Consider the following 24,625-nt stretch of genomic DNA (forward strand, 5'->3'; position numbering starts at 1 on the left):
CACTCATGGTGGTTGCTATGGTGGTTGCTATGCTTGTTCTACATGTTCTCCCTATCTGTATGTGATTTGTTTATGTTGTGTCTGAGTTGTATAAACTGTATAAGATACTGGATGTCCTTAAATCCCCCCCTCGGGATTAATAAAGTATCCATCCATCTATCTATCTATCTATCTGCTATCCTCTCTTCTCTGCATGAGTCTACCTCGGTCTCCCCTCCTCTTCTCATCTCATTATATTCCATCCCACTGTCCATCTTTTTACTGGCTATACTAGCCCATTGCACAGACTGTACTATTTATATCACTTTGCACTATCCTCTCACACACAAGCACAAGTACTCTATCTTTGCACTATCCACACAAGCACATGAACACCATCTCTCTGCACTCTTTGCACTACTTTCCTCGTGGACATCAACACTGACACAATCAATGCACACTGTAATATCTGTTTAATATCTGTATACACCCCACTCCCTGTGAACATGTTCTCCCTATGTGTATTGTTTTTTCTACTGTGATTTGTGTATGTATGTTTGTGAGTTAAGTTAAGTGTATAAGCTACTGGATGACCTAAATTTCCCTCGGGATTAATAAAGTATCCATCTATCTATCTATCTATCTATCTATCTATCTAGCGTGCTGGTCAGTCATGGTGGTTGTTGGTCAGTCATGTTGATTGCTATGCTTGTTGCTAGGGCGTTACAAAGAGTGTTAAGATCCAGTGCAATCCTGGGATGTGCTATGGTTTGGCTGTTGGTGTTTCACAGTCAAATAAACCATTCTTGCTTGAAACTGTCTGGACTTGAGAGCTTTCTTTTTTGAATATTTTCTGTTACGTTGTGTTTTAGTGACGTGGTGGTGCAAAGACTAGAAAAATTAGCTATGGCAGGTTTCAGACTGTTTATGTGTGTGTGTGTGTGTGTGTGTGTGTGTGTGTGTGTGTGTGTGTGTGTGTGTGTATCCCTGAGGCTTGGGAAGACACACTTCTTTTCAACACATTTACATATGACACTACAACTGGACAGAAAACTAAAAACACACTTGCTATCTGCTGAAAGAGGTATGGAACAGACAACTGATTTGAAATAATACATGGACATGAAATACCCAGTGACTCCCCACACCATGTTCCTGGACAGACTCTCTCCAGGGCAGTTCCAGAATGGTGCTGTATTAGTTCCAGAATGGTGCTGTATTAGTTCCAGAATGGTGCTGTATTAGTTCCAGAATGGTGCTGTATTAGTTCCAGAATGGTGGTGTATTAGTTCCAGAATGGTGCTGTATTAGTTCCAGAATGGTGCTGTATTAGTTCCAGAATGGTGCTGTATTAGTTCCAGAATGGTGCTGTATTAGTTCCAGAATGGTGGTGTATTAGTTCCAGAATGGTGCCTCACCATAACCCAATCATGATGCTGATCAGTCAGATAGTAAAAAAGAAAATGATGTCCTTTATCCTTTCCTAACTGCTTTTCATGAGGACTTAGGAAAAGACAATGAGAGAACCCAACTGCACTTACATTAGGCTACATAGTTATTTGACGGCAGATGTTATTGACATGGGTCTTTAGATGTTGTTGCCACAATGTGGGACGACATCATCTCCTTTTCTTTGGTAAAGGATGGTCCAGTGTACCCTATGCTAAAGGAGATCAGAAAGGAAGCACTGAAGCACCTTTTCTAAGCATTTACAGAATTCTATCAGCTCTTCCAATGGCTTATCACTTGGGACAATTCTTCAGGGTCTGCCTTCTGTGTTTAAACCAGATCTTGCAATGGCTGTGTGAATGCGCTGGTGTTTTGTAAGATTTCCCTTATGAGTAAAACTCTTTCCACACAGAGTACAGTGGTATGGCCTCTCTCCTGTGTGAATGCGCTGGTGTTTTTTAAGATTTCCCAAAATATTAAAACTCTTGCCACACAGAGTACAGTGGTACGGCCTCTCTCCTGTGTGAACACGCTGGTGTAGTTTGAGACTTCCCTCTTGAATAAACCTCTTGTCACACTGAGTACAGTGGTACGGCCTCTTTCCTGTGTGAATGCGCTGATGTTGTTTGAGACTTCCCTCTCGAGTAAAACTCTTGCCACACTGAGTACAGTGGTACGGCCTCTCTCCTGTGTGAGTGCGCTGGTGTTCTTTGAGAATTCCCTCTCGAGTAAAACTCTTGCCACACTGAGTACAGTGGTACGGCCTCTCTCCTGTGTGAGTGCGCTGGTGTTCTTTGAGACTTCCCTCTCGAGTAAAACTCTTGCCACACTGAGTACAGTGGTACGGCCTCTCTCCTGTGTGAGTGCGCTGGTGTAGTTTGAGATTTCCCTCTTGAGTAAAACTCTTTCCACACAGAGTACAGTGGTACGGCCTCTCTCCTGTGTGAGTGCGCTGGTGTACTTTGAGACTTCCCTTTTGAGTAAACCTCTTGCCACACAGGGCGCAGCAGTAAGGCCTCCTTCCTGTGTGACCATATTGATGAAGCCTGAACTGAGTCCAAAAGTGGAAGGTTTTGTCACACACAGAACAGGAGTAGTTTTTGCATTTCTCTTTCTCTGTTCCCGAGATGGAGGGGGATGCTGGGAACTCCGGGGATGAGGCAGATGATCGTTTTCCTGTTTAACAAAAAAATAATCAAATGAGAAGAAACAGACACATAAACATCAACAACTTTCTTACATCAAGTTATCTGTGGAGAGATGCTGTATACAAATATGCTGGAGTTCTGATTCTCTTATGGGTCTCGGGCTGAGTGTGTTTTTATAGGTGTGTGTTTGTGTGTTTGTGTGTGTGTGTGTGTGTGTGTGTGTGTCTGATCTCTTACGGGTCTCTGGCTGTTCTGTATGGTTCTCTTCGTCCTTCCTTTGCCGTCCTTGTGTCCTGGAGTAGTCCACCAACACCACTGACACACTCCTTAACCGGGCCAGAGACATGGGGTCTGTGGGGGACAGGTCTGTTTTGGAGCAGAGGACTGGACACAGAGACATGGGGTCTGTGGGGGACAGGTCTGTTTTGGAGCAAAGGACAAGAGGTATGCTGGATTTGTCCTCCTGTTCCTAAAACACATTGAGGAAGGGAGAAATACAAGTTACCAGTTTATTAGGTACACCTAGCGAAAACTAATGCGGTCTAATAAAACAGTCCTGCAATAAACCCCCCTTCAGGATTGTTTTAAACGTTCAGTTTATGTTGAAACAGTTTAAGAGAGGTAGCCATTCAATTCTATGATCATTTTGGAGATTGTAGTTTGTTGTGCTGTTTAACTGCACTGAATTGAACAAAAAAATGTTTCTTATAATTTAGCCTAGCCTCACTGATTGAAATGGGGTGGCTAAATAATAGAAAGACATGTCATTGCACATGTCAACACAAACTGCAGTTTCCAAAAAGAGCACACAGTTGAAATAACAGCTCTCTAAATTAGTTTACACAAATTCTAAATATTATAACCTTCATGAAGCTAAGATCTATTGCGTGTATCAGACTGCATTAGTTTGGGCAGTGTTCCTAATAAACTGCCAGTGAGTGTGTCAATCTATATATGCGGGAAATTACCTCATTAACTCAGCTCTCAAAAACTCCCCAAATGCGTTAGAAATACCGACGGTTCCTAAAATCATTGTTTAAAGCAGCACTAAGGAGTTTTTGGCTTGGAGCTCCCCCTAGCGGTGAAACCTGTTGAAATTTGCTTTCCTCGTTTATGACAAACTAGCGAGTCAACAACTTTGCTAACACAGTCAAATATCAAGCAAGTGCAAGACAAAGCAGGACAGCAAATAAACGACTTACTAAACCAGCAGAAAGATGGCTAGCTCTGAATCGAAATCGCTACCCGATCCTAGTCGCGCATGCTCAGACACAAAGGACCGGGCGGCTCCAGAACCCCTACAGACCCCCGATGGCAATGGCGGAGAGGCCATTCTCCATATTAAAAGGAATTGTAGCGGCACAATTATTTTCATGCTGTTATTTTAAGGGAGAATTGTTACATAGTGTTACTTTAAGCTCTAAGTTCAAGTTCCTAAGGTCAGCAAGATCAGATATGGGTTCAGTGCTATTAGCATTAGCATGTCAGATGATATGGGTTTAGTGCTATTAGCATTAGCATGTCAGATGATGTGGGTTCAGTGCTGTTAGCATTAGCATGTCAGATGATATGGGTATAGTGTTATTAGCTTTAGCTTTGTTAGCATTTAGTGTTTACAAAAAGTACTGTACAGTACCTGCATCAGTTCAGTTTTTATGTCTTCAGCTGGGGGGGGGGTCTGTTCGGTCCCGGGGTCAGCTCTGTCTGCAAAAACAGAAGAGTAGACACTTACATTTGCATTTATTTATTCATACTTTAATCTGTAGCTGCTTACAGAACAGAACCTGCTAATGCCAATAAAACACTAAACCCACATCATCTGACATGCTAATGCTAATAACACTAAACCCACATCATCTGACATGCTAACGCTAATAACACTAAACCCACATCATCTGACATGCTAACGCTAACAACACTAAACCCACATCATCTGACATGCTAATGCTAATAACACTAAACCCACATCATCTGACATGCTAACGCTATTAACACTAAAACCAAACATGATAGATTTGTAACTGGAAGTCCTGCCCTGTAGTATAAAGAACCAATCAATGACTTACCTCCACACACACACAAAGTGTATACATATAGTGTGTGTGTGTGTGTGTGTGTCTGTGTGTGTTTGTGTGTGTGTCTGTGTGTGTATGTGTGTTTGTAACTCTTTCCACCCCAGCACTCCTCACCAGGCTGATTGTACTCATCTCCATCATCAGCATCTTCTTCTTTAATCCCAGAAACAGGAGCCTCCAGCAGCCTCTGAGCATCAGCTGAGACCAGCGTGTGAGACGAGACCAGCAGCCTCTGAGCATCAGCTGAGACCAGCGTGTGAGACGAGACCAGCGGACTTTCAGCACTGGATGAGACAGGCAGACTATGATGAGACGATAACACCAGTGGACTCTGGGCATCAGACGAGACCAGTGGTTCTGACCAGACCAGTGACTCCTGAGCTGTTGTCATCTGGTCTGATTGGAGAGGAGAGCTGTAACTCTCCATTGGCTGAAAAACACATATCAGACGTTAGAATGTGTGTGTGTGAGTGTGTGTGTGTGTGTGTGTATGCGTGCGTGCATGTTTAAAACTTCAAAAACTTTACATTTTAAACGTGTTCCCTTCTTTAAAGTCTCCATAAAAAATGAATGGTTAGAGCAAAAACCAGAAAACTATTTGGGGAATTCCAGAAATCAATGGGTATTATCAATATAATAAGAATAGGCTGTTAATACGAATAAAAATAAGAGGGAATTTGTTCATATATCTCTTGCTGCATGAGGCCCTATTTATTAATATGTGTGTGTGTGTGTGTGTGTGTGTGTGTGTGTGTGTGTGTGTGTACCTCATCCTTGAACTGGCTTTCCCCACCCTGCAGCGACTCATTCACATCCTGAATTGTCCTATAGGGATCAGAGATTGCAGGGGTCAGAGTTCAAAAGTCAAATGTGCAAGGATGATGGTCAAAGTTCATCGTCAAGAACTATCAAACTAGAGTGCTCCATAAAGCAAAATATAATCCCTGATATAAATATTACCAAAATACCATCCCTGATATAAATACTACCAAAATATCATCCCCGATATAAATATCACCAAAATATAATCCCTGATATAAATATCACCCAAATATAATCCCTGATATAAATATTACCAAAATATAATCCCTGATATAAATATTACCAAAATACCATCCCTGATATAAATATTACCAAAATATAATCCCTGATATAAATATTACCAAAATATCATCCCCAATATAAATATTACCAAAATATAATCCCCGATATAAATATTACCAAAATATAATCCCTGATATAAATATTACCAAAATATCATCCCTGATATAAATATCACCAAAGGGAATAAAGCAGAAGAGTACTAAGGGAAAGGGCATTATAAGGCATACATATGGGTGTGTGTGAGTGTGTGTATGTGTGTGTGTGTGTGTACCTACACCCAATTTGCTGGCTGTGTGTGTGTGTACCTACACCCAATCTGCTGGCTGTGTGTGTGTGTATGTGTGTATAACTCGTGTCCGTGCGTGCGTGTCTCTGTGTGTGTGTTAGTGTGTGTACCTATGATTGCTCTGCTGTCTTCGCAGCTGCTGATGCAGGTCCCTTAGTTCATTCTTCAGGAAAGCCACAGTCTGTATAAACACACACATGTTAACTACACATTCATACAAACACACATTAAATCACACACACATTAATCACATATACCTTGTTGGCTTGTGTCAGTGAGTTGCCTTTTTCCTTAGTCACACACACACACACACACACACACACACAGTGATGTGTTTGAGAGGGAGAGTAGAGCTGAACCATAGCATTTAAATCAGCAGTGCTGATCTAGTGCCAGATATTTTAATGTAATTCTAGCAGCTACAGGGAACCAGTGAAGGGTGACCAGCAGTGGAGTTACATGACACACACACACACACACACACACACCTGGGTGGCTTGTGACAGTGAGTTTTCTTTTTCCTTAGTCTCACACACACACACACACACACACACACACACACACACACACACACACACACACACACATCTGGTTGGCTTGTGTCAGTGAGTTGTCTTTTTCCTTAGTTACACACACACACACACACACACACACACACCTGGTTGGCTTGTGACAGTGAGTTGTCTTTTTCCTCCAGGTGTTTCTGTAGTTCATCGTTCTTCAGCTTCAGCTGTCGGTTTGACTCAGCCTGCTCCGCCAGACTCCGCCCAGTCTCCACCTCCTTCTCTTCTAGACGGCGAATCAACACGCAGAGCTCCTGGTTCCTACCTACTTCATGCTAATAAACACACACACACACACACACACACACACACACACACACAACACATGTTAACATAGACACACACACCAAACTTATGAACATTCACACACAGTGATGGAGATAATTTGCAAACACTGTTAATTACTTAAGAATGTATGAGTCATGTGCTTATGAAAGCAGAAACATGGCTTTTCTGTGTTTCTGCGTGTGTGTAACTTAGAATATTAGGTGCCACTTAGTCTGCACATGTACAAGAGCATGTTTAGACCAGAGGTGATAAGAAGGTACGAACTGTGCTTCTTCCGACCTTGTAAAACTTCCATCCTTGCCTCAAGCGTCAGAAATCCACCACGTGGTTTTCCCTGCTGAACGCTCAACTTCTGTCTACCGTAATTTCCGGACTATAAACCGCTACTTTTTTCCCACGCTTTGAACCTCGCGGCTTAAACAACGACGCGGCTAATTTATGGATTATGATACCTGTGACTGTATACGGTGGCTTTGTGTTTACGGTGGCTTTGTGGAGCTAGGATGCTAGCATGGATGCAGCCGCATGGATGCTTAGCTCCACGCGATTTCTCAGTATCTCAATAACTTAACTAATGTCAAAATAACCACAGTCTACCGGCGTAGACAGAACACAACTCAAAACAGTTTACAACAATACAAATCCAGTCTTTTCAAGTTCTTTAGCTCATTGGTTTCAAACTTAGCGTCTTTCTTCTATCTCACTGTCTTCAATCTAACGTTCTAGCTTCTGATTGACTCTTGCAACTGTGCTCTCTTAAAGCAACAGTGCACTTATCGTAACTGGCTGCACCTGCGGCTTATAGACATGTGCGGCTTATTTATGTTAAAAATAATTATATTTAAAAAATTCAGTGGGTGAGGCTTATATTCAGGTGCGCTCAATAGTCCGGAAATTACGGTATATAAATCTTGTGCGATGTGTTTATCATGGCTTCACTTTCAGCCTTGTGCTGGGAGTGAGCCCGATTGCAATTGTTGTTTGTCTAATAAATATACTTATATGCAGCTCCGGAGTCCTGAGGTAACTAGGGTGAATTTTCACCTAACACACACACACACACACGCATGTACACATACAACACATATTAACATAGACAAGCACACCAAATTTATGAACATTCCCACACACACACACACAGTCAGAGCCTGTGTGTGTGTGTGTGTGTGTGTGTGTGTGTGCAGTGGCGTAACGTAGTAACGACGGGCCCAGGTGCAAGATATTATGACGGGTCCCCCTAGTGACGCTAAAAAAACAAATCGTAGCGTTCCCTACTTCCACAACCGCGTCTAAAAAAAACGTTAATCAAAGGTGTTTGTTATCGATATAAATAGTGTTTAATTAATCAACCTTACATATTTCAGAAGTGATTGGTGTGTACACAATGAACTAAGTCTTGTTTGACTCTCAGCAGGAACATTTCTTACCGTAACAATTGTTAACTGTTGCATGGTTGCTGACACACCACTGAGGGCAGAAACAGCGATTCTGATCCCAGCTGAACTGCTGCACTGCTGACTCCGTGCGCTGGCGACTAGTTGACGGCAATTCAAAAGCCAAAATAATCTAATTTAGGCAGCTTTGCCGCCTTCTCCTCCTGTTCTTTTTTCTCTTGCCCTTTTCTACTTCCACTCTTGTGCTTAAAAGGCATTGTTACGAGTAAAGTTGTGCTGTGCAGTGCTCAACGAGCTAGGTTATCAGACCTTCAGACCTAGGTTATCAGAATTGGTTTAACTATAGCGTATTGTATTGTCACATGATCAAATAGAGACTTGACATTGGACAACAACATACATATTACCCAGCAATTATCATTGCTAATCACAAAAATACCAAAGAAAATAAGAACTTATTCATTTAATTGAATAGTGTTTTGATAGTTTATATAGTGTATGTAGGATAAGCATATGATTTTGTTATAAATTGCTACTTTTTCCCAAAAAATAATCACAACCATGACTGAGCTAATTTTGCCCTTTCAGGTGTATATATAGCATTTGACACTTTTATCGTTCTTAAAATAGCACGCATTTGAACATAAGCAGACCCGAGACAATTTGACGCTGTACAGGGATTGAGGGTGGGCCCGCTATGCAACCTTCGCTGATAGGGGGCCCGTTAATATACGCGTGTATATCTTTGGGCTCGGCTACGGGCCCCGACACCTCACGGGCCCAGGTGCAGCCGCACCTGCTGCACCCCCTATAGCTACGCCCCTGTGTGTGTGTGTGTGAACCTGTATCTTACCTGTAATGCATATGTGATGAATTGAGTGGCCTTCTCCAGGTCGAGGCAGGCTTGCTTGTGACTCATCATGTCAATATGCTGAGTAATTTCATCCATCTACACACATATAAACACACATCAACACACACACACACATCAACACACACACACACACACACACACACACACACACACACAAACACTTTAAGTGCTGTTCAGATTCTGATGAAAATCAAGCAAACAGACAGACGTTCACAAACTGAATTTAAAGATTAAAGTAAAACTTGACGGCAATTTTCAATACGCTAGAAGATGATTAAATCAGCGATGGTGATGTAGCCTATCAAAACTCGTTATTGCGTTATTGCATCTATGCGCACGGAGGGAGAAGGTAGCTTCACAAAGTTTGATCTACTCGTCTGTGACTAGACCATAGGTCAGAGAAGTCTGAGATTCTCATATCCAAATTAACATCGACATCAGACACCTCTTCAAAGCCACGTTAACAAGTGTAATTTCTGTCTATCTTACACAGTAAATCTGCAAACAGAAAAATTGTTAGCGGTCAACAAGAGACGTTCGTCATTACCGTTAGACAATGTAACTGAGGTGGAATAAGGCTCAAATCAATACAACTCAAAACACAACCTCTCTAATTAAATGAGAAAACAGATGCATTCTTAAAAAGGAAGAAGGCGAATCTAGTACCATCAAACTAAGAATACGTTTTTATCAGAAAATCCGAACAAACCGGTAACGCCAACATACCGTCTCTCCCTCAGAATCCAACTGCAACGTGCTTCGGGCATCGGGTGTTTTGCGCGGTAAAAGTTTGTCATCGGTCAGTTTCTGCATTATGTCATGTAGCCTACGAGGTTAACATACTCATTTCGCAATTACATTAAACACTGCGCCTTGTCAGCTTTCTCTGTTCAGACAAAAATGTTCATACACTCAACACAACTTTCCCTGCCGAAGACCTTGTGAGCTACCAATAGCTATCTGTTTTGACCAAGTTTACGATATCCACGTAGTTCGTAAGCTGAAGACTGAAGGAAAAGATGATTAAGGCGGTTAGTATTCTAAAATATTTGCTGAAGGTATAAAGATTTGTTTAGTTGGTCTTCCTTCAGGAGAGCAGTGATTCTTCTTCAGCGATTAAAGCTTTCGACGGATTTAGTCAATCCTACAGTCTTACTGCCCTCTAGCGTGCCGGATGGGAATAAAAACACATTTCTGAACTTTTCTGAAGCCTGAATGTTTTTCCCATTCGTCTATGAAAGCAACTCTCAACATTCATTTTTCAACATGCCTGTTTAATCACTCCATTACCTTTAGGTAACATGCATGTCTATGTACTGTTTAATGTGATTATTATCATTTTGAGATCTTACTGCAATGTAAAAGTCAATTTGTGAATTGATTACAATGTTTATACCCATGCACACACAGAAACAATAATGCTCAATACAGACACAATACAATCAAAATGCAGAATTTCTGTTTCAAAACTCCTGCATTTAGGATAAAAGTACATTTCCTCATATTGCGTGTGAGTGTGTGTATCTAAATGTTATATCAAGGTGTCAAGGAGTCTTGGGGAGACTTTATCACAAATACATGGTACAAACATATTCATTAACATATTTTCATTCCTTATACGGTAAAGTGAGTTTTTAAAGGGAAATAAAACCTGCTTTTCCATCTTTGTGTGTGTGTGAGTGTGTGTGTGTATCAATAATAAATCTAAGTGTCAAGGCCACAGGTCTGGGGTCAGAACCTTCTTTTCCATCTTTGTGTTCACCTAAAATGAGGCCATTTCCACTGGCGTGCTTTGGTGTCTTTTCACACAATTCAATATGGAATCAGTCCAACATATTTACTCTAGTCTATATTACGCAATCACCCCAACATATTTACTCTAGTCTATATTACACAATCACCCCAACATATTTACTCTAGTCTATATTACACAATAACCCCAACATATTTACTCTAGTCTATATTACGCAATCACCCCAACATATTTACTCTAATCTATATTACGCAATCACCCCAACATATTTACTCTAGTTCATATTATGCAATACAAATTTACATTTAATGGTTAAGGTTTATTTGGAAATTATATGTATTACAATGCAAAGTATATGGTAATCTGAGATTCAAAACTTTCTGAATTTAGAACAAAAGTACCTGTGTATGGTGTGTATGGTGTGTATGGTGTGTATGTGTGTGTATATGTGTGTATATGTGTGTATATGTGTGTGTGTGTGTATATGTATGTGTGTGTGTGTGTGTGTGTGTGTGTGTGTGTGTGTGTGTATGGTGTGTGTATGTGTGTGTGTGTGTGTGTGTGTGTGTGTATCCCAGAGCTCTTACTGTGTTGACCCCGGATCTGTATTCTGAGCCTTGGGAAGACACACTTCTTCTCAACACATTGACATATGACATTACAACTGGACAGAAAACTAAAAACTTGCTATCTGCTGAAAGAGGTATGGAAACAGACAACTGATTTGAAATAATACATGGACATGAAATACCCAGTGACTCCCCACACCATGTTCCTGGGCAGACTCTCTGGGCAGTTCCAGAATGGAGCTGCATTAGTTCCAGAATGGCGCTGTATTAGTTCCAGAATAGTGCTGTTTTAGTTCCAGAATGTTGCTGTATTAGTTCCAGAATAGTGCTGTATTAGCTTCCTTTCCTTAGGAAAAGACAACCACGGCAATGAGAGAACCCAATTGCACTTACACTAGGCTAGTTATGTGTTATGTGACGATGAATGTTATTGACGGTGGATTTATTAGATGTTGTTGCCACAATGAATTGTGGGGACGGCATCATCTCCTTTTCTTTCGTAAAGGATGGTCCAGTGTACCCTATGCTAAAGGAGATGAGAAAGGAAGCACTGAAACACCTTTTCTAAGCATTTAGAGAATTCTACCAGCCCTTATCATGGCTGCCATATCAATAAATCTGGGTTATTTCACTCAGAAATCTTAAATAAACCGTATTAGACCACAGCCAGTTCCAGAATGGTGCTCGATACACACACACACACACACACACACACACACACACACACACACACACACACACACACACACACACACACACACACACTTCAGCCACTCGGGATAGGTCTGTGTTTACGCAGTTCTGTCCACACTGAGTGAACTGATACAGCCTCTCTCAAGTGTGAATGTGCTGATGTGTTTAAAGATTTCCCTTTTGATTGAAACTCTTTCCAGACTGAGTGCATTGATAAGGCTTCTCTCTTGAATGAATGCGCTGGTGACGTTTGAGTTTTCCAACGTCAGAGAAACTCTTACCACACTGAGTGCAGTTGTACGGCTTCTCTCCTGTGTGAATGCGCTGGTGTTTTTTGAGATTCCCCTCTAGATTAAAGCTCTTGCCACACTGAGTGCAGTTGTACGGCCTCTCTCCTGTGTGAATGACATGATGTAGTTTGAGATGTCCCTCTCGAGTAAAGCTCTTGCCACACTGAGTGCAGTTGTACGGCCTCTCTCCTGTGTGAATGAGATGATGTAGTTTGAGATGTCCCTCTCGAGCAAAGCTCTTGCCACACTGAGTGCAGTTGTACGGCTTCTCTCCTGTGTGAATGCGCTGGTGTTTTTGGAGATTCCCCTTTAGAGCAAAGCTCTTGCCACACTGAGTGCAGTTGTACGGCTTCTCTCCTGTGTGAATGAGATGATGTAGTTTGAGATGTCCCTCTAGAGTAAAGCTCTTGCCACACTGAGTGCAGTTGTACGGCTTCTCTCCTGTGTGAATGAGCTGATGTCGTTTGAGATGTCCCTGTCGAATAAAGCTCTTGCCACACTGAGTGCAGTGGTGCCGCCTCTGTCTTGTGTGGATGCGCTGATGCAGCTTGAGCAGGGAGCTGAAGCCTTCGTCACACAGAGGGAAGGAGAATATTCTGGATTCCTCTGTGGAAGAGGCGGAGAAGGCAGCAGTCTGCTGGGTGCAGCTGAATGTAGGGGTCCCACAGGAGGCAACAGAGGATGAGGTACAAGGCTCCTTCCATTTCACTGGGAACACACACACACACACACACACACACACACGTATGAATGTTAGCGTCATTGGTGTTAGTCATTTTAGTCTCAGTGTCAACGGGCATTTGGGTTCAGAGAAGGGTTAGGGTTCAGGGTACAGGGAAGGCTAACTTTACGTTGCACACATTCGCTAAAAGCTTACCATGAATGGTCTTGGCTACAAAAAAGGTTCATACATAAGCTAAGCTGCTAATGGTCTTGGCTATGAAATAGGTTCACATATAAGCTAAACTGCTAAGATGCTAATGGTCTTGGCTATGAAATAGGTTCATACATAAGTTAAGATGCTAATGGTCTTGGCTATGAAATAGGTTCACACATAAGTTAAGATGCTAATGTCTTGGCTATAAAATAGGTTCATACATCAGCTAAACTGCTAAAGATACTAATGGTCTTGGCTTTGAAATAGGTTCACACATAAGCTAAACTGCTAAGATGCTAATGGTCTTGGCTATGAAATAGGTTCACACATAAGCTAAACTGCTAAGATGCTAATAGTCTTGGCTATGAAATAGGATCACACATAAGCTAAACTGCTAAGATGCTAATGGTCTTGGCTATGAAATAGGTTCACACATAAGGAGGCAGCTGAGGATGAGGTACACGCCACTTTCCTCACTCACTCACACTCACACACACACACACTCGCACACTCACTCACACACTCACTCACACACACACTCACACACTCACACACACACACACATTGTTAGAGCTATTGGTTTTCATTAAAAAAAGTACCACACACATCCCACCAGAGGCATAACCTTAAACATGAAAAACAGTGTGTGTGTGTGTGTGTGTGTGTGTGTGTGTGTGTGTGTGTGTGTGTGTGTGTGTGTGTGTGTGTGTGTGTGTGTGTGTGTGTGTGTGTGTGTGTGTGTGTGTGTGTGTGTGTGTGTGTGTGCGCGCGAGTCAGTGAGTGAGTGATTCCTTACGGGTCTCGGGCTGTACTCCATCCGTGTTCTTCTCTTCTCTTTGTGTTCTACAGCAGTCCACCAACTCCACAGTCACCCCCATGAGCTGGGCCAGAACCACGGGGTCCATCTTGGAGTCGAGGGCTGGAGCCATGTTGGACTGGTCCTCCTCTTCCTGAAACACACATAAGAAGGGAGGATGCAAACACTGGCAATGAGCAAATGTTGTCAAGGGAACATTCGCTTTTGCATGCAGTGCCTTACTGTTGATGTCTGATAATGTGGCCTCAACATTTAATTAGCTGTAGCTTTAGCTTGTCTGATGAAATGGGTTTGCCTTGTTTTTAGCTTTAGCTTGTCTTGATCTGGTTTTACACCTTTATTAGCATTAGCTTGTCTGATGTAGTTTTAGAGTTTTATTAGCATTAGCATTAGCTTATCTGATGTAGTTTTACACCTTTATTAGCATTAGCATTAGCTTATCTGATGTCGTTTTAGAGTTTAATTAGCATTAGCATTGGCTTGTTGCATTTACAGGTATACTAGCATTAGCTTGTCTGAAATGGAATTACAGTTATATTAGCATTAGCTTATCTGATGTAGTTTTAGAGTTTTAATAGCATTAGCATTAGCTTATCTGATGTAGTTTTAGTGCTTTAATAGCATTAGCATATCTGATGTAGTTTTAAAGTTGTATTAGCATTAGCATAGCTTGTCTGATATGGAATTACAGGTATATTAGCATTAGCTTGTCTGATATGGAATTACAGTTATATTAGCATTAGCTTATCTGAATAAAATGGAATACTTTTAAGAAGTTGTATTACTATATTGTGCATAACCTTCAAAGACTGTACCTGTATCAGTTCAGTTTTAATGTCTGCAGCTGAAGAGAGGGTCAGTTCTGTTCCAGGGTCAGTTCTCTCTTCTGGGGGAATAAAAGACACTTACAGTTACACTCACTCTTTCGGCAGACACCCTCTGGGAAGTGCTTTTATCTGAAGGGGCCTCCAGCACAATACAGATGTATTTCAGTTCTGTCCACTGCAGAAACAGGGGACCACCTTGCAGGCCTTTATAGCCACGCCCAAGCAGTGCCCACTAATTAAGTACTTGTGGATCAGGTGGGCTAAATGAGTACTGTGACGTGAGAAGGCAAATCCACCTCACTCGAGCAGGACCAGAAGAGGCCACCAGGGGGCTTCTTCCTTCACACTAACTGAGTACAAGTTACAGTGCAGGTGTGTTTTTATTCTCGTCATCCTCCACTGTTATACAAAAAAATATCAAAATTTAAATAAAAAAAAAATACCCCCAATATAGATTTATCATTCATCAGTGTGTGTTCCTTGGATATCAAACTCAGTGTGTGTGTGTGTGTCTGTGTGTGTGTGTGTGTAGCTCTTTTAACCCCAGCACTCCTTACCAGGCTGACTGTACTCTCCATATCCATATCCATCATCAGCATCAGCATCAGCATCATCGTTTTCTTTAATCCCAGAGACTGGAGCCTCCAGCAGCTTCTGGCCATCAAACGAGACCGGCGTGTGAGACGATACCGGCGTGTGAGACGAGACCGGCGAACTCTGGCCATAAAACGAGACCGGCCGAGAAAAGACCGTCAGACTCTGACCATTAGACATGTGTGTGAGCAGATTTGTGTGTGTGTGTATGTATATATATGTATGTATGTGTGTGTGTGTGTGTGTGTGGAGATGCGTGTGTGTGTATGAATGTGTGTGTGAGCAGATGTGTGTGTGTGTATGTATATATGTATGTATGTATGTATGTGTGTACAGTGGTGGCCAAAATTATTAGAACACTTGGCATATTTAAGAGGTTTCAGTTGTTTTTGTTGAATTGGCCATTAAAATACCCTTAAAACAAATAAAATATCTACAGTCATCATTATGCTCTATAAACCATAGAATAGGGTCATCATAACGAAATTTAGAGCATGTGTGTGTGTGTGTGTGTGTGTGTGTGTGTGTGTGTGTGATTGTCACCACGCTCTCTCTTCGCTACAGTGTGTGTTTGTCTTACCTGTAACACTTGTGTGATGAATTGAGTGGCCTTCTCCAGGTCGATGCAGGCTTGCCTGGGACTCACGTCCATATGTTGAGCAATCTCGTCCATGTCCAGGTCCATCTACACACACACACACACACACACACACACACACACCAAATCATCAAAATAAAAGGATTTCAAAGGTTAGACACACACACACACACACACAATAATACTAACAATAACAATAGGTTTCCTCCTTACGGAGGAATCCTAATTAAAGAAGCTGGTTTTGCTTTTTTCACAAGGAAGTCAAACCTCAACAGTGGCCTTTGCAGCTATCTGTGCAGCCCATCTTTTCTTGGCTGCTGTCGATCGCTTGCTGGATTGTGGCATCTAAAAGCACATGAAAAAAGCATCAAACACTATACAATGTAACATACCACATGTTGAAGAGGTTGGGTGTTGGCTCAAGAGTGGGGTTTAGTGGTCACCATGGAATGTTGATAAGAACACTAAAACAAGGCACAGGCATTCTTCATTTATTTTACTATAATAACTTTGGGTTTGTATATGTTTGTTTGTCTGTGTGGTTTAAAACAAAACAAATATACAAACTATTAAAGTTTGTATAAAAAGAGGAATTATTTACTGTGTCGTCTCAGTTACACTATCAAAGCTTGGAAATACTGTGACTTGCTAACGTAAGGAAATGGCTTTTAGAACATAACATTTAATAATTATGTCAGTGAATCAAACGGCTGCAAGACCCAGTGAAATGTTAAATACAGCTAACGGACATTAGTTAGCTACAACATTGGCTAACTCAACTTCGATGGGCTATTCTCAGAATCTGCAAGCTGGCCAGTGCAAGGAACATGGCATTTTATTTACCTACATACACATTTCCTTGCAAAAGTATTCAGACTCCTTGAAAATGTCTTCTAAATTACAAATGATACTCAGATACATTTTTATGCTGAAAAGCAAAGGGAGACTTTTCATTTGTGAGTAAATATTTCGAAGAAACTAGAAATATGCTACTAGCCAAACTAACCACAAAATGGCTACTAAGACACATTTCTTCAAGCCAAGGACCAAGGGTGGGGGCTTGGTCAGCCCACAATCTCATGAAATGTTGTGTGTGCGTCTCGCCAAGCTCGCGCGCGTGTCAAGGGAAAGGCTGAGTGTGTGTGAGCATGTGGAGCACGCGCGCTGAAGAGCATTTACATTACATTTAGTCATTTTGCAGACGCTTTTATCCAAAGCGACTTACAATGTATACACATTTTACATTTTACACTGATGGCACACTGCACATCAGGAGCAATTAGGGGTTCAGTGTCTTGCTCAAGGACACTTCAACAGGGAATCGAACTAGCAACCTTCTGATTACTAAACGACTTCTTTTACCTCCTGTACCACTGTCTACCCTAGAGCAGAGGGAGACATTACATTGGAAATCACCCTAGCAATTAGCCAAGCATGCATGTTTCAAATATTCACAAAAAATCTACTTTTCATCTTAGCCAACTTTTTTTCAGATTTGTGTACTAAACATTCTCAAGTGTCTTCATATGAACTTCTGATTGACCGGCAGATGTGTACAGCATTATTTTAGCGTTAGCGATGAATCCAATTTGCTTTATATCAATCATTTTTGAAGTTGCCTTTGCACATGGGAACAGGTTGTAGTGTCTTCCACGTGACATACCAAGTTTGGTGTTGATATCTCAAAGATTTGCTGAGATATGACTTCACTTCCTGTTTGGCAGCTTTTCTGCTGAATTTGAGTGGCTGTTCCGGACAAACGGTTGTGAGGATCAACATTTTTTGTGAAGCTTGGTCTGAAGATCATCTCTGGTGATTTTGAAGAAGATTTGACAACAATTGTAGGAGGAGAAGGCTTTCAAAGGTTTTTGACAAAACCGGAAATTGCGGAAAATCTATTCAACCGGAAATCGCCACTGCTATTCATACTAAAATCTAAGCATGTGCTTTTTTATGTGATGTCTCTTTAGGATTTGTTTTTGGCGTTGATACAATCGTGAATAATTACTGTGTCTTATCAAACCTAAACTCTCCTGAGCAAGCTGGCGAGCTGTAGCTGATATCTAAATGAGACAGAAGGACAGCGATATTTGGAAAAGGCATTGATTATTGGCTGCGATACATATTTATTAACTTCAACTTTATGTTGTCCCTTAAAGTCTGCAAAGCGTCTGCCCCAACTTTCTTTTCCCGACATTTACATTTATTTTGTACATAATCCATCCCCATACACCAGAGATTTTAAGAGTACAAATGCCTATCAATATGCAGTTGCAGGATGGGTGAACGACACCAATATATGGCATCTGGAGACAAAAAATATGTACGTGATCACAGGTCATGTAAGTAATTCAAACAGCGATTATCAACCGTGTTATTTTAGTGGTGGTTAAGAGTGCCAATATGGGCTAACGAGTTGTAGCTATAGCCTTTAGTAAAGGGCAAAACAGCTCGCTAGCTATTAGCACTCTAGCTTGCTCAGGAGAGTTTAGCTTTAAAAAGACACAGTAATTATTCACGATTGTATCAACGTGCTGCATTTCACTTAACAGGTCAGTCATTCCCTAAATCTTTTGGAATAGAACGAAATTGTATATCTGGGTTTCTTTGGCGACAGTTGTTGCATCCAACAGCACAACATATCCCAGGCATTTGAACGTTCTGTGGGTTGTGACAGACGCACAGCTAGACTACTGTGTCCTTGTTGGACACAAATATGGCGGCGCACAGTGGCGTCACATGGCCTCCGTGTAGAACCGCCACTGCGCCCCAGGAAGCTCAAACTACACTACGATGCCAAAAGAAAGGTGTTTCTGTCTCATGGTAGAATGTTCACTGATTTCACCTGTTTGATCGTTTTCATTTGACCACAGAATTGAAAGGACCAAGCAGATAACATACGTCTCTCATTACACTCCGGCAAAGACGAGCTCCCACCTACCTTCTCCGTGTCGACTCCCCTCTGTAGCCTCTCGCAGCCGGTGAGTTGCGATGGGAAGCGTTCAAGGCGCGAGGTAAAGCTCTTTTACGTGTAGTCTGTCCGTTTCTGCTTTGTGTTTCTGCCTAGGGATTTCAAATACTAACTTCAAAAATGAAAGACGGCACCATAATGTTCCCGAGTCGCGTCAACTTCCTCGAGTATACAACAAAAATAAACCTTTATATCTACCTATACATTCCTTTCTAAATATCTCAGCGTCTACTACCATCAACGATAGCAAGCTGGTTTGGTACGTTTTAATGTCCCTTTGTAGTTTTAAGACAGACTATCACGAATGTGGTTTGTTTTTCTGTTCTCCAGTCGGATAGTGGAGTCTTCTTCCCTGTCTGATGCTTTCGGAAGATTTAGTCAAGCCTACAACCCTACCGCCCTCTGGCGTACAGGATGAGACATCAGATTTACTTTTCTGTAGTTGCAATGCTATATGAAATTAACTTAATGCAATGTCAAGACTCAGTCATTTAAAATCTTTCTGTTCACTTACATCAGATGTGTTATTGTTTACTGCATCAGATGTGTCACCATTTTTTTTGCCAACGTTTAGGGACATTGGAAACAGATTGAGGCCTTCTTTCTTGTTCAAAATGAACAATATATTGTTTTATAATCCCGGCTTCATAACATCGCAAATAGTGAACTAATAAAGTTACCTATGTTCTTTCTTCTTTCCGCGATATTTAAATATCACAAGATTGTCAGACGAAACGGAAACACGAATCTAGTGTATGTAGAACGAATCACATTGCGACCTTTTGCATACTAATCGGGTGGAGTTAACATGTTCGCACCCTGGCACACGGCCACAGCCAAAGCTCCGATGCTGAGCAAGCGAGTAGGAGAGAATGAAAGTAAAGTGATCGAGCAAGTGACCGCACAAGTGTAAATCTCGGACTGGCTTTTACTCGAAAGGTAAAAGAGATTTAAAAAAAAAATTAGAGGACTCATGCCGAGCTGGCCTTCTTGCTGTTGGACTAGTAAACATGTATTAACTAGCTGGCTTGCTATGTCTTGTGTTGTAGCGCTTGCGTGATGTTTGACTGTGTTAGCAAAGTCATCGACTAGTTTCTGATCATAAGCATTCTCTCGAGTCCGACAGTTTCAAGCAAGAATGGTTTATTTGACTGTGAAACACACAACAGCAAAACCATAGCACTTCCCAGGATTGCACTGGATCTTAACACTCTTTGTAACGCCCTAGCAACAAGCATAGCAATCAACATCACTGACCAACAACCACCATGACTGACCAGCAACGCTAGATAGATAGATAGATGGATACTTTATTAATCCCGAGGGAAATTTAGGTCATCCAGTAGCTTATACACTTAACTTAACTCACAAACATACATACACAAATCACAGTAGAAAAAACAATACACATAGGGAGAACATGTTCACAGGGAGTGGGGTTTATACAGATATTACAGTGTGCATTGATTGTGTCAGTGTTGATGTCCACGAGGAAAGTAGTGCAAAGAGTGCAGAGAGATGGTGTTCATGTGCTTGTGTGGATAGTGCAAAGATAGAGTACTTGTGCTTGTGTGTGTGAGGATAGTGCAAAGTGATATAAATAGTAGAGTCTGTGCAATGGGCTAGTATAGCCAGTAAAAAGATGGACAGTGGGATGGAATATAATGAGATGAGAAGAGGAGGGGAGACTGAGGTAGACTCATGTAGAGAAGAGAGGATAGCAGATAGATAGATAGATAGATAGATGGATGGATACTTTATTAATCCTGAGGGGGGGATTTAAGGACATCCAGTATCTTATACAGCTTATACAACTCACAGACACAACATAAACAAATCACATACAGATAGGGAGAACATGTAGAACAAGCATAGCAACCACCATAGCAACCACCATGAGTGCCCTGTTCTGTCAGACTACCATAGAGTTTACATAGATACATAATTAACTCGCTTTAATTCCCTTCTTGCTTGTTGTCTTCGCTCATTCACTCATTCTCCAACTGCAAACCCTGCATTAGTTTGCTCAAGTGGTATAATTAACGCACGGATAATGGTGTATGGGGTTTGGATTGTTACAACAGCGGTTCTTTATGTTGTTCAAGTGGTATAATTCATCCATGGATAATTGTGTATGTGGTTTGGATTATTACAACAGCGGTTCTTTATGCAAGAATCTTGCCAGGTGTAATACAAAAGGACGTGCTAACCACAAACAAAAAGCTTTTATAACGCCGTCGTTTAATTAACCACAAACAAAACGCTGTTATAACGCCGTCGTTTAACATCACAATCACCTGCGCACATGTGCCATCTAGCAGGTTCGCCAACATCACCTCCAGATGTATCGCCAGCGGCTAAACCTCTGTCGAAAGGGGCTGACTATGCTTATGATCAGAAACTAGTCGATGACTTTGCTAACACAGTCAAACATCACGCAAGCGCTACAACACAAGACATAGCAAGCCAGCTAGTTAATACATGTTAACTAGTCCAACAGCAAGAAGGCCAGCTCGGCATGAGTCTTCATTTTTTAAATTTCTTTTACCTTTCGAGTAAAAGCCAGTCCGAGATTTACACTTGTGCAGTCACTTGCTCGATCACTTTACTTTCCTTCTCTCCTACTCGTTTGCTCAGCATCGGTGCTTTGGCTGTGGCCGTGTTCCTGGGTGAGAAAATGTTAACTCCACCTGATTAGTATGCAAAAAGTCGCAATGTGATTCGTTCTACATACACTAGATTCGTGTTTCCGTTTCGTCTGACAATCTTGGGACATTTAAATATCGCGGAAAGAAGAAAGAACATAGGTAACTTTATTAGTTCACTATTTGCGATGTTATGAAGCCGGGATTATAAAACAATATATTGTTCATTTTGAACAAGAAAGAAGGCCTCAATCTGTTTCCAATGTCCCTAAACGTTGGCAAAAAAAAATGGTGACACATCTGATGCAGTAAACAATAACACATCTGATGTAAGTGAACAGAAAGATTTTAAATGACTGAGTCTTGACATATCATGATTGAGTTAATTTCATATACCGTTGCAACTACAGAAAAGTAAATCTGATGTCTCATCCTGTACGCCAGAGGGCGGTAGGATTGTAGGCTCGACTAAATCTTCCGAAAGCATCAGACAGGGAAGAAGACTCCACTATCCGACTGGAGAACAGAAAAACAAACCACATTCGTGATAGTCTGTCTTAAAACTACAAAGGGACATTAAAACGTACCAAACCAGCTTGCTATCGTTGATGGTAGTTGACGCTGAGATATTTAGAAAGGAATGTATAGGTAGATATAAAGGTTTATTTTTGTTGTATATTCGAGGAAGTTGACGCGACTCGGGAACATTATGGTGCCGTCTTTCATTTTTGAAGTTAGTATTTGAAATCCCTAGGCAGAAACACAAAGCAGAAACGGACAGACTACACGTAAAAGAGCTTTACCTCGCGCCTTGAACGCTTCCCATCGCAACACACCGGCTGCGAGAGGCTACAGAGGGGTGTCGACAAGGTAGGTGGGAGCTCGTCTTTGCCGGAGTGTAATGAGAGACGTATGTTATTTGCTTGGTCCTTTCAATTCTGTGGTCAAATGAAAACGATCAAACTGAGGAGAATTCAGTGAACATTCTACCATGACACAGAAACACCTTTCTTTTGGCATCGTAGTGTAGTTTGAGCTTCCTGGGGCGTATCTACGGTGGAGGCAGTCGCCATCAAGGGGTCTGAATACTTTTGCAAGGAAATGTATATGTAGGTAAATAAAATGCCATGTTCCTTGCACTGGCCAGCTTGCAGATTCTGAGGATGGCCCATCGAAGTTAAGTTAGCCAATGTTGTAGCTAACTAACGTCAGTTAGCTGTATTCAGGGGCGTAGCCAGGACATTATTTCTGGGGGGGCCAGCTCTGGCCAGTCTTTTATTTAGGGTGGCACAATGGATTGAACCTTCTTATGGACACTAATGATGTCTTATTGATAATCCCATGTTATTGGAATGGGTGCTTAGATAATGTGCGAGTGCGATGTGTCATGATTATGTGAGGGGGTTCGGGACCTTAACACGAGACGGGGATGTTTTTAGTGCAAGTGACAGACACAATATGAATTGTCATTTGAGGCGATAATTTATTTAGGTAAACTGTAGCATTTTAAGTGAAATATTCCATTAATTTGCGATAATATATACATATGTATATATAAAGAGAAAGAAAAGCAAAAACATTACATCACACACACATGTCCCATAATACATAAAAAAATATCAACAATATGTACAATGTACATTGAACAGTATCACTACAAATAGTGAACAATATCACTAGCTTACTACATCAAATAGATTGTGGTGCTGAATGAAAACAGAGCACTGACAAACCAGGTCTATAAGGGGCACTCTTTGTTTGTGTGTGTGTGCGTGTGCGTGTGCGTGTGTGAGTGAGTGAGTGAGTGTAGATCCATGTAAATCATTTTACATAATTGTCATTTTTGTTTGTTAGAGGTAGAGTCTTCACTTATGGAGTATTCTAACCAGGGGTGGGCTGCATACCACTCACCCTTGAAGCTCCTGTTTCAGTCTTCCTGGAGTGTCTTGGGGAAATTTAGTTGAGGTTGCGCTGGAGCTTCACCCCTGGACTTGGAAATGTCTGTAAAACACCAAAGAATCCCATTAGTATCAGCTTTTAACTTAAGTGCTATCTACTTCCAATTACATGTTGTTCTTTTGTTGTTTTTTAAGACTAAACATACAATCATTAACATTTTACAGATTGAATAAATATATGTTTATATGGCCAGCCTTAAAATTATTTTTGTTTGCCATAAACCGACCGACCCTGTCCCATTCTTCAATTACGCGTGCTGGCAAAAAAAGCATGGATTTTCCTGTCTACCCCTGAGGCACTTATCCTTTTCATTGTGTCATCTTTAAAGAAAAGTTTTACACAACATTAACTATAGACTGCTTTTATTTCAATTTCAAGTGTAAACTAGCGACAGTGTGTTATCTATGACTAAGTGACACCTGGGAATGGACTTAAGCTAACTAGCTAGCGCTAGCTCGTTAGCTAGAGATAATCTTACAAGTTTGCAAAAATAACAGCAGCAGCCTAACTCAACTCACTCTGCCACAATTCCTCAATGTTGACACATTCTTACACATTAAATTGAGTGTGAAGATAACTTTATGATCGTATCATTTCAATGATCCTTTCAAGTATCACCAACTTACTCACCTGTTAGTTACAGTGGTATCCAGTGGTTAGCTGCTAGTCTCCATTGAAGCGCTGTCAGAATGCAGGCACGTTGGTTTGTGTCTTGCGCTGTTGATGGGGGCGTGGCCCAACATGTTGCAAATATGGGGCTTGTAGGGTAAGTGACAAATGACAATATAAGACGACTTGATAAAAAAAATACTAATGCATTTATTTCAGCTTTATACCGTTTCTGTTCAGGTGGGTTTTTTGTATTTTGTATT

At 41.3% G+C, this 24,625-nt stretch overlaps 4 protein-coding genes across 6 annotated transcripts in view; 1 reads left to right on the forward strand and 3 right to left on the reverse strand.

Annotated features, from left to right (window-relative positions):
* The window catches only part of LOC105913011 (zinc finger protein 70-like), a 148,655-nt gene extending 129,483 nt beyond the window's left edge, over positions 1-19,172 (reverse strand). Inside the window, exon 1 of the mRNA XM_042703883.1 lies at positions 19,120-19,172. The gene's annotated coding sequence lies outside the window, so the exon portion shown is untranslated. The remainder of the gene's footprint in view (positions 1-19,119) is intronic.
* On the reverse strand, positions 1,076-10,316 carry LOC116219777 (zinc finger protein 436-like). Of its 2 annotated transcripts, none has more exons than XM_031563687.2 (9): positions 9,887-10,316; positions 9,140-9,217; positions 6,700-6,879; positions 6,152-6,222; positions 5,419-5,476; positions 4,766-5,081; positions 4,213-4,280; positions 2,814-3,045; positions 1,076-2,604 (listed from the first exon to the last, which is right to left on the reverse strand). In XM_031563687.2, the coding sequence occupies exons 1-9, from the start codon at positions 9,971-9,973 to the stop codon at positions 1,739-1,741; spliced, it is 1,956 nt and encodes a 651-aa protein (XP_031419547.1). In that variant the 5' UTR covers positions 9,974-10,316; the 3' UTR covers positions 1,076-1,738. The 2 variants fall into 2 exon arrangements, with proteins under 2 accessions (XP_031419547.1, XP_031419545.1); XM_031563685.2 differs by having other exon boundaries at positions 9,140-9,235; positions 9,887-10,315.
* LOC122128885 (gastrula zinc finger protein XlCGF57.1-like) lies at positions 11,413-19,212 on the reverse strand. Its single transcript, XM_042703905.1, has 7 exons — positions 19,120-19,212; positions 16,446-16,523; positions 16,161-16,265; positions 15,544-15,703; positions 14,975-15,045; positions 14,139-14,292; positions 11,413-13,173 (listed from the first exon to the last, which is right to left on the reverse strand). The coding sequence occupies exons 2-7, from the start codon at positions 16,521-16,523 to the stop codon at positions 12,341-12,343; spliced, it is 1,401 nt and encodes a 466-aa protein (XP_042559839.1). The 5' UTR covers positions 19,120-19,212; the 3' UTR covers positions 11,413-12,340.
* A 2,917-nt stretch (positions 19,213-22,129) lies between these two features.
* The window catches only part of LOC122128483 (zinc finger protein 239-like), a 13,496-nt gene continuing 11,000 nt past the window's right edge, over positions 22,130-24,625 (forward strand). The window contains exon 1 of one of the 2 annotated variants that reach the window (XM_031563662.2): positions 22,130-22,664. The gene's annotated coding sequence lies outside the window, so the exon portion shown is untranslated. The remainder of the gene's footprint in view (positions 22,665-24,625) is intronic. The other variant, XM_031563659.2, reaches the window with a different exon arrangement.

Source organism: Clupea harengus, chromosome 26, assembly GCF_900700415.2.
Source record: "Clupea harengus chromosome 26, Ch_v2.0.2, whole genome shotgun sequence".
Taxonomy (NCBI): Eukaryota; Metazoa; Chordata; class Actinopteri; order Clupeiformes; family Clupeidae; genus Clupea; species Clupea harengus.